This window comes from Scyliorhinus torazame, chromosome 8, assembly GCF_047496885.1.
Source record: "Scyliorhinus torazame isolate Kashiwa2021f chromosome 8, sScyTor2.1, whole genome shotgun sequence".
NCBI lineage: Eukaryota > Metazoa > Chordata > Chondrichthyes > Carcharhiniformes > Scyliorhinidae > Scyliorhinus > Scyliorhinus torazame.
The window spans coordinates 245,557,873-245,568,166 of NC_092714.1; the positions used below are offsets into that span (position 1 = coordinate 245,557,873).

General features: G+C 44.5%; 1 protein-coding gene across 2 annotated transcripts in view; it reads right to left on the reverse strand.

The window, feature by feature from the left end:
- The window catches only part of emilin3b (elastin microfibril interfacer 3b), a 63,374-nt gene extending 53,965 nt beyond the window's left edge, over positions 1-9,409 (reverse strand). The window contains exons 1-3 of one of the 2 annotated variants that reach the window (XM_072515055.1): positions 8,922-9,409; positions 8,304-8,429; positions 1,933-2,096 (exon numbers count right to left, since the gene is read on the reverse strand). In XM_072515055.1, coding sequence (XP_072371156.1) covers positions 1,933-2,096; positions 8,304-8,429; positions 8,922-9,100 — 469 coding nt within the window. In that variant the 5' untranslated portion in view covers positions 9,101-9,409. The remainder of the gene's footprint in view (positions 1-1,932; positions 2,097-8,303; positions 8,430-8,921) is intronic. The other variant, XM_072515056.1, reaches the window with a different exon arrangement.
- Between the last annotated feature and the right edge of the window lie 885 nt (positions 9,410-10,294).

The following is a 10,294-nucleotide window of genomic DNA, read 5'->3' on the forward strand; positions in this document are numbered from 1 at the left end:
ACCAGGTGCTTGTACATTTTCATCTCCAAGCCTGAAACAAAAAGTCCTTCCTCACCACACCCCACCTGCAACCAACCCCTCCACCCACCACTCCATAACCCCTTCCTTAGTATTATTGACAATAAAGAGTAACGTCAGGCTTCAATTACTTTATTCATATTTACTACTCCAGGATAACACGGGGAATGAGTCGAAAACTTTTATAATGGTGGAATCAAATTAGAGGGCATATGTTTTGCATAACTTTTACAAAACATTTAATATTCATAGTAACATCTTACCCTGCAATGGAGAACTATTTACATTCTAAATTTATAACCTGACATCAGAGCTTTTGGTCCTGCTTATTTGTTTGGACGTGGAGCCAGTTAAGCTGGCAGTGGAATTGTAAAAATTGTGTTATTACTACAGGGCAGATTCTTTCACAAATTAGTTTACACATGATGTCTTTAGAGGAATGAATATATTAGTGATTTTTGGGTGGCTTGTGAGCATTGCTTCACTTTGTCATAATTGTCAGATCCCCAATATTACCATATCTATGTAAAAACATTTTTTCTATTAAAGGCACAACAATGAAGAACTTTATCCTGGAATGATCCAAGGGGTGACATTAGGAGCTGGTTTAGCACAGGGCTAAATCGCTGGCTTTGAAAGCAGACCAAGGCAGGCATGGTTCAATTCCCGTATCAGCCTCCCTGAACAGATGCCGGAATGTGGTGACTAGGGGGCTTTTCACAGTAACTTCATTTGAAGCCTACTTGTGACAATAAGCGATTTTCATTTCATTTCATTTTCAAATTACTCTCGGGTTACTCAGTAAAAAGGGCGAGTGAATTGCCGATTTGCTTCAGACGCCATCAATTTATTTTCCAAGTCAATGGAAACATCCAAAGGGCCGCCAATTCGCTATTGGCCATTTTCTTTGAACTGCCCAAGATTGACTTTATCCCGCAAATCTTTATTTCTTCCTATCTGGATTTAAGTGTTACAGATCAAATGGATTCAGACCGTTTCTTCCGATGGAGCTTTTTTTGAAAAGGGGGAAAACTGCAAAGTCTGTGGTACATCGATGAACAGTCCATTCTTTATTAATGTCCCATCCAGTGAAAGCAGAATTGACCAAAGGTTTTAACGTATTGAGTTACATGAAAAATTGAAAAAGTTTCATGATTATGGGCTGGATTCTCCGTCCTGTGACACACGAAGCGCATTTCCGATGGGCCGAATGGTCTCCTTCCGCACTGTAAATTCTATGATCCTATGAACGTCTCCATTGATTTGTACATATCACCGGTTGTGAACACTAGACCGACAGGCCTTTCTGTTCAGGGGTGGCACTGGGGCACAGTGGTTAGCAATGCTGCCTCGCAGCTCCAGGATCCCGGGTTCAATTCTGGCCTCGGGTGACTGTCTGTGTGGAGCTTTGCACTTTCTCCCCGTGTCTGCGTGGGTTTCCTTCGGCTGCTCTGGTTTCCTCCCACAGTCCAAAGATGTGCAGGTTAGGTGGACTGGCCATGCTAAATTGCCCCTTAGTGTCCAACATGTGGGGTTACTGGGTTACGGGGACAGGGTGGAGGTGTGGACTTAAGTAGGGTGCCCTTTCCAAGGGCCGGTGCACACTGGATTTATACAGCACCAAGGAAAACACACTAAAGACAGCTCTTTTCAAATTAACAACATTCAAATTAAAAAGCAAGAAATAGAAGACACTTGCGGAATTGAAGAACAAAATCTCAGTTGATCATCTTGTTTTAAGCTGATTGCAAATTAACAAAAAAATGTTACTTGATAGGTCGGAAAAGATCAGCTTACTCCAGTGCCATACAATTTCAACTAGCCTCAGTGCCCAAACACAGCTAATAAAGCACTATATACCTTCATGAAACAAAAAGTAGAGGAAAAAAAACCCTAAATGAAATTAAAACTTACCAAAATAACCTTTTCTGGGTCCAGGGTGTGATGGCACAAGTTCAGGCAGTCCGGTAGGACCTTCCAGGCATGTATCACCGGAATATCCTGGACAGCATCTCCATTCTATTTCTGTAATGGTCTTGTATCCAATTTTATATTTAGGCTTGTAAAAGGTCCGATACCTGCGTGGAGAAATGATTATTTTTTCAACAGACAGTTATTTACAGTCTGACGGTTAGGAAAATGTTTGTAACAACCATGCACTTTTCAGTGTGACGTGAGTTTACAACAGTGTGAAATTACGCGCAAAAGTAACTTGGTCCTGATTTCTTAGTTCAGTCATTTACTGTTTACTTTGAACTCTTTAGCCCAGTACAAAGCTTTACTGGCTGAGGCAAGCCTGTAGATATGCAAGATGACACAATGTCCTTTTTCTTTAATTTCTGGAGCCTGGACATGAGAGAAAGAGAGAGAGAAAAAGAGGGAGTGTGTCAAAGTTAAGAAGCTGCAGATTTCTTTTTAATGAGAATTAGGAACCAAATTGAATGTGACCTCAATGGGATATGTACTGAAAGCTATCCCTGACTTCAAATTGTTTAACTCAATCAGTCCACTATACTCAAAACCCGATAGAGAGCTCATTATTTACAATGAATCACTCTTTAAGCTGCTACCTCGATGCTTTTCGGTTCTCTCTTTTTTTTTACGGTTTTCAAAATTTGGTACCTCCATTCATATTGTAACAAAACACTTTTGTTGCTGATGTATAAAAGGAAGTGATTGGCCCGTCCCTGACACCTGCAAAAGTACCTCGAACACGTGTAATCAACAATGAACATTGTTCTGTATTTTCAAATACTCTCATTACATGGAAATTAAATGACAGCTGGGAAGTAGATCTCAGCACTTGATTGAGGTTCAAAGTCATACAGGTTATTCAGCTGTTTCTAACAACTAAAAATAGCCTGTTAAATAAAGCCATGTGTCTTTCATTAACCATGCTAGTAACAGAACACACAAAGGGAATAAATGAGAGCCAGGTTATGTAGCACACTCGGCTCGCACCTGACTTTCCATGTCATTTCTGACTGAGTATCTTCTTTTTATATTTATTCAAACACAACATTTATTGTTGTAACCTTCCTAATCCAGTGTGTAGTCTGCTATGTATATAATGAACATTTGTATGTCAAAACATTGTCCATAACAATAGCTCTATGCTATTCTTTTGGCAGTCCTTTCAACTTCAATCATAAGTGACAAAGTCATTTTGAGTTATATTTCCAACATTTACAGATTAAGCAATGATGTGAATCTGTTGCTGCGAGATATTTACATGGTCTACTAAACAGTACTTTGCATAATGGTGTATTTTATGATAGGAAGACTTTGTATTGAATAATAGTCGTTGAATCTTTATTGCATATTAAAGCCAAGGCAGTCTAGCCTTTTGTACAAATATATAACTGTTGCATTAATAAATATACTATCCACACTTGAGCTGTTTTACAATCCAACCATTTTATCTCCACTCCGTTGCCAGCGAAGACATTGTAAAAAAAGTCATTTGCATTTATATAATCCCTTTTACATTCTCCTCATCACAATACAATTTACAATTAATTAATTACTTTTGAAATGCAATCACTGTTTAAATGTATAAATGTAACAAATGTATAAATGTGCGGCATGGTAGCACAGTGGTTAACACCGCTGCTTCAGAGTGCGAGGGACCCGGGTTCAATTCCCGGCTTGGGTTACTGTCTGTGCAGAGTCTACACGTTCTCCCTGTGTCTGCATGGGTTTCCTCTGGGTGCTCCGCTTTCCTCCCACAAGTCTCGAAAGACGTGCTTGTTAGGTGACTTGGCCATTCTGAATTCTCCCTCAGTGTACCTGAACAGGTGCCGGAATGTGACGACTAGGGGCTTTTCACAGTCACTTCATTGCATGTTAATGTAAGCCCACTTGTGACACTAATAAAGATTATTATTATTAAATACAGCAACACCGTTACTCAATTCTGGTCCTATTGTCAGTAAATGTTACTTGTTAATCTGCTACTGTTGTACAAGGGAGGAAATACCCTAAAAAAAACTTTCTGCTCTACTCCAGGTGGTATTCTGGGACCTTTCAGATCCACCTGAACGGGCAGATAATTTAATTCAACATCTCCTGGCACCGCATTGAAAGTAGAGTCTAACTGCAGTAATAGCTATTTGTAAAATATAGTTAATTAACCCACTGGTCAACAGATTCCCCTGTTTTAAAATCTATGGGAAGGTTGGTAAAATCCATTAATTAATTGTAGAATAACATCAGTGGTTACTTTGGATGTTCTGGGTTTGATATTGAGGTTGAAAGTGACAATTTCGTGGAGACGTTGACAACAGTCTAATGCTGTGGCCACTATCCTGCTCAGATTGTTGTTTTTTTAGAGTGGAATCTAATACAGTCTTATTTCTATGATAATCCAAACATTCCAAGTTACCCAGTAGCTCCGGTGAGAGGCAAAGTTATCAGAAATGTTGCAATCCAATTTGACATCCCATTCTGTTTATGCTTAACTGATGTATTATAATAAGTTTCCATGTCCAGTTTAAGACTGCTTCTGATGTCTTATGGTTTTACGGTTGTACTTTCTCTCTCAGCTGGCTACGGTTTAATCGGTCAACTTTTGGCAAGAGACTGGTTGGTGACTGACTGTCTCTTGGGCGTCCAGCTGTGCTGTATCAAGTCCGAAATGTCAAAAAGTGACTGGGTGACTATTTATCTCTGGATTTTCCCTTCTCTTTATCTAGAGCACAAATTCTGCTCTCGACTAAGGATGTGAAAATATTTCACCCCTTATTTTAATTAGATTTAAAGATGTTTAACTTCAGGTAATATTTAATGTTGACAGCAAAGGGTAATGAAAGTAACACAATTTGTGCAGGTCTAGTGTGTATGTGCATAAGCCATTGACGGTGGCAGGACAGGTTGAGAGAGCAGTTAACAAAGCATACAGTATCCTGGGCTTTATTAGCAGGGGCATAGAGTACAAGAGCAAGGAGGTTTTGCTGAACTTGTCTAAGATACTAATTCAACCTCAGTCCAGGGTGCTGCACTTTAGTTATGATGTGAAGGCGTTGGAAAAATGCAGAAAAGATTCACAAGACTGCTTCAGGGAATTAGGAACTTCAGTTACAAAGATAGATGGAAGAAGTTGGGACTGTTTTCCTTTGAAAAGATATGGTTAAGAGGAGATTTCATAGATTTCAAAATCATGAGGGGTCTGGATAGGGCAGAGAGGGAGAACATGTCCCCAATCATGGAAGGATTGAGAATGAGAGGGCACAGATTTAAAGTAATTGCAAAAGAGGCAAAAGCAACACGAGGGAAAACTTTTTACACAGTGAGTGGCTGAGCGCCAAGGTCTGGAATGCGCTGCCTGAGAGTGTGTTGGGAGGCAGGTTCAATCAAGGCATTCAAAAGGGAATCCAACGATTATCTGAAAAGGTAGAATGTGCAGGGTTCCAAGGAGAAAGCAGGGGAATGACATTCGGAGAGCCGGTGCCAACACAATGGACCAAATGGCCTCGTTCTGCACTGTAATGCTACCGTGTGTAGTTACACAACTGACCACATCTCTTTTGCTCCTAGTTACTGTATTTATTCGAATTGAAGTTGAAAAGTAGTAGTCAGCAGAGTAATGGCACTAAAAGTGCAGAGGATCAATAATCCACTTCTTCTGCATAGGAAAACTGCAAACAATAAACTGTAACAGATAGCATCAGGAACAGTTTTCCCTCCTCATAAGCAGGCTTCTATAGCTGATATCAATACATGAAAAAATGATTACAAGCTACTATAATTTTGATGCTACTGTCAAGGTAGACACTATTGTTTAGAATGATCAGGAATATGAAATTACTCCTATTAAGACATATGTTACTGTACTGCTGACAGCATCTGACACGACTAATTCTTTGTTTTCATTACAGCTTAAATCATAAAAACCTTTGAACTAGAAAACACATTGTGCACGTTTCTGCTTCAGCAGATGTAACATCTGCAGCCCAACTTGCCATTGCAGCCAACCTGCTTTTGAACAGCAGCTGTCCTTCATTCTTTGGGGTTCTTGGTAGCATTTACCCACAGCTTTTGGAAGAAGCGGTCCCAGTGACAGAATTTGGCCAAATTGATGACCTAATGTGAAACATGGCGGATAGCACCGCTGCCTTACAGCGCCAGGGACCCGGGTTCAATTCCGGCCTTGGGTGACTGTTGGTGTGGCGTTTGCACTTTCTCCCCATTACTGCGTGGGTTTCCTACTGGGTTATCGGTATAGGGCAGGGCAGTGGTCCTGGGTAGGGTGTTCTTTCGGAGGGCTGGTACAGACTCGATGGTCCGAATGGTCTCCTCTGCACTGTAGGGATTCCATAGATCATCCCAAACACACATTTGTTTCTAGTGGTCACTTTAATTCAGTGGTCACGTTAATACCTGACAGATCTATGACTGGCACCAAGAGCAAAGCAAAGCAGTTGAAGGTCTTGCGCTATTGTTGTCCTTCAATTGGAAATTGTGGCATTGACAAATTGGAAGGACATCAAAAAGCTGATGCTGCCACCATACTGATGTCCTTCATGATTTATGGATGTGTACGTGAAGATAGAAATACCCTCATTTATCAATCCATCAAATCACAAAGTCTTGAAGACAGAAGGCGGACGAACCATTTATCAAATTTCTCCTTGTCATTTCTCTGCATCATTCTCTTCTGAGTAAAAATCCAACTCCCTTATAAAAATCATGATTGAACCTGCTTACCCACGCAGAATAGAATCCCTATAGTACAAAAGGAGGCCATTCAGCCCATCGAGTCTGCAACGACCCTCCAAAAGAGTACCCCACCTAGGCCCACTCCCCTGCCCTATCCCCGTAACCCCATCACCTGCACAGCTTCTGGCACTAAAGGAGCAATTTATCATGGCCAATCCACCTAACCTGTACGTCTTTGGACTGTGGGAGGAAACTGGAGCACCCGGAGGCAACCCACGCAGACACGGGGAGAACGTGCAAACTCCGCACACACAATGACCCAACGCTGGAATTGAACCCGGGCCCCGGGCGCTGTGAGGCAGCAGTGCTAACTAGTGTGCCACCCCATCCTTTTGGGCAGCGCATTCCAGAGTGTAACATAAAAGTGGCCGAAAAATATTCACATCATCATCCTCTTCGTCAATTAGCTTAAATCTGTGCTCTCAGGTAACCAACCTGCCCACCTGTGGAATCTCCACGAAAATCCCTTACAATTCTGATATTGAAAAAAATCTCCCTTAGTCGTTTTTTGGCCTCGCTGTACGCTCTACGCAAGTAAACCCTAATAGAAAACTCCGCCCTTTTCAGTGAAGCATGTTTCGACCCACTTTAGGGGGTGTTAAATGATTGTGTGCCAAGCAGAACCGTAGATACTCTTTCAAGTTCAATTTCGACTGGAGTCTTTTGTTCAACGCAGGCTGTACCACCAGTTGAATGGAATGAAATTTAAATAGATACCAAATCATATCAATGTCATTAAAGCCGCCAAATGGCATTTTCTGATGAAAAGTACCTGGCACCTTTTGTGATTTGGGTGGAGTGTTGGGGATTGGGCGATAGTCCATCCCTGCCCAGCAGAGGGCACAACTGCGCCGCTGCTCAGAGAGCTCCGCTTCCCCTGGCTGGGAATTAAATTGACCCCCTCAGCAATGCGGTTTCTCGGTGCGGAATCTCATTTCAGTTTGTTCTTTGCGCGTTCAGGGGCCACTGTCTCGAATGTGCATGTCACTATAGGGAAACATGCCTCCCCCCCGCCTCGCCCCGGTTTCAAATAGTCCGAATGTATTGACTTGCACAGAATGCGAAAACACTGAATAATATTAAAGCAGAAACATTCAACCATCAAGTTTTAATCAGCTCAAACCAAAGGCGGCGCAATCTTCTATTGAGCACGGCACAAAAGCACTCGTTTAGAGCCTTGTGTGTGCTTTTGTGTACGGGAAGTGACCCTCGGTTTATTTTGAAACCGTGAAAGTCACTCGTGGATTTGAATTTAAAGGTGTACACTTTGAATTAAAAACCATTCCCCCCCCCCCCCCCCCCATCCACGCACATACCCCAGACCCTCTCTAACGATTCGCCCCGGATTAAAACGCTGGTGGGTGCAAAATCCTCGGGAATAAATATGCAAGAGTGCACGCTACAGTGACAGAGGGTACTTTTATTATTAATATTTAAAGAAATCAGTCTATAGTGTTTAGGTCACCGCCAGACGTAATGCACATACACAGACAGCTGCATATACAGGAGCCGGGCTCCTCCCGTCTTACTGTTTGTGCAGAGAGGGCTTTGAGCGTTTGGAGACTTACATGACCACCCCTGGACACTTCAGTTGGCCCCAAGCACACTGGTGATATTCAGCTTTCACATAGGCGTCTGTGCCGTCCTGCATTATGCAAGTGACATTCTTTTTCACAATATAGGCACAATAGTTCCTAGAAAAAGAAAAGACAAACCAGATTTATTTACATACATACATATTTCTCTCTCTCTCTCTGCTCTGGAACATTTACAGAGCAACACTTGATGCCAAATCCTCTCCCCACTCCCCTCTTCTACCTCGAATTGAAACTTTGCTTTAACAAGTGTCGATAAATGAATGCAGCGAGTATCACCCACCCCCCTCCCCCCCGCGCGTGATGCACATAATGTGGATCGATCTTAAATGTGTGTTTCTTTTTGTCAAATGGAGAACTATTTAACTGGATGGGAAATGAAATGCTTCGCTATTTGCAGAGAGGCTGCAAAAAAAAAAAAAAAAAAGTTACTTCGCTGCCGTTGCGTTTTAAGCTTTGCAAATGACCCCCCCCCCCCCCCCCCCAGGGCTCCAGGTTGTAGCCAGCCTGTGGAAGTTGGACACTGGCAGGCGGTTTTGCAGAATAATTTGGTGGTTTATATCCGAGGGAGGTGGGGTGGGGAGAACTCACTTGTGCCGTCCGGTGACTCGTCCCGCTCCTTTGAGACTGGGGCTAGAGCCTGAGGTGAAGAGGTTGTAGCGGTAAGGAGGGTAGAAGGTGCCCTTGGCATCCAGCAGAGTAGTGCAGATGGTCACCAGCAAGAGGCAGGGCAGGAGGAAGGGGGCACAGCCCGCTGTGCTGTCCAGCATGGTGACAGCCTCTCCCAGTCAAACACCAATGCCCACTTCCAAAGCCCCGTCTGCTTGGCCCCCTGTTTGAGCGGAGGAGATTGTAAATCCGGGCTGGAATTTGCAGAGAGAGAGTGGAGTGGCCGGTCCGAGTTAGTGTCACCCTCTGCTGCTGGGAGGGAGGGAGGGGAGAGAGAGCCCCGTCCCCCTGCTGCAGACACTCGGAGCCAGAACCCGGGCCCAGATGCTCAGGAGGCAATCGGTGACTTGGATGTGGCTCTCTGTGGCATCGCCTCTACCTCCACCTCCAGATGAAGCGGACCCGGACAAGTGGGCGGTTCATTGATATTTAGTCTGGTAGCGACAGGAACACCCCCACCTCCCCTTCCCACAGCACTGCCAATGAGGGAGCAGCGACCCTCTCCCCCCTCCTCCTCCTCCCATCCTTCACAGAAACTCTCACTACCGTTCGGGCAGAAGCCAATCTTTTGATCTTTAATAACCACATATTCATTTCAAGCGCAGGTCCCAGTTTTAATGCAGCAACGCCTCCTCTCTCCGCCCTGCGTTTTGTTACACAGAGACGCTTTCACCGCCTTCCTCCACTTTAGCTGCAGCCTCTCTCTCTCTTCCACTCTCCCTCCCTCTCTCCCCTCCACTCCTCCACTCTCCCTCCCTCCCCTCTCCCCCTCTCTCTCTTCCACTCTCCCTCTATCTCCCTCCTCCCCTCTCACACTCCCTCTCTTCCACTCTCCCTCCCCCTCTCATCCACTCTCCCTCCCTCTCTCCCCCTCTCTCTCTTCCACTCTCCCTCTCTCCCTCCCCTTCCCCTCTCACACTCCCTTTCTTCCACTCTCCCTCCCTCTCTCCCCTCTCTCTCTTCCACTCTCCCTCTCTCCCTCCCCTTCCCCTCTCACACTCCCTTTCTTCCACTCTCCCTCCCTCTCTCCCCCTCTCTCTTCCACTCTCCCTCTCTCTCCCTCCCCCTCCCATCTCACACTCCCTCTCTTCCAGTCTCCCCCCCTCCCCTCTCTTGCTCACCCTTTCTCCCTCCATCTCCCCTCTCTCACTCCCCCTTTCTCCCTCCATCTCCCCTCTCTCCCTCCCCTTTCTCCCTCCATCTCCCCTCTCTCCCTCCCTCCTCCCCTCCCCCTCCCTCCCCTTCTCTCCCCTCCCCTTCTCTCCCCCTCTCTCCCCGCGTCCTCCCCTTCTCTC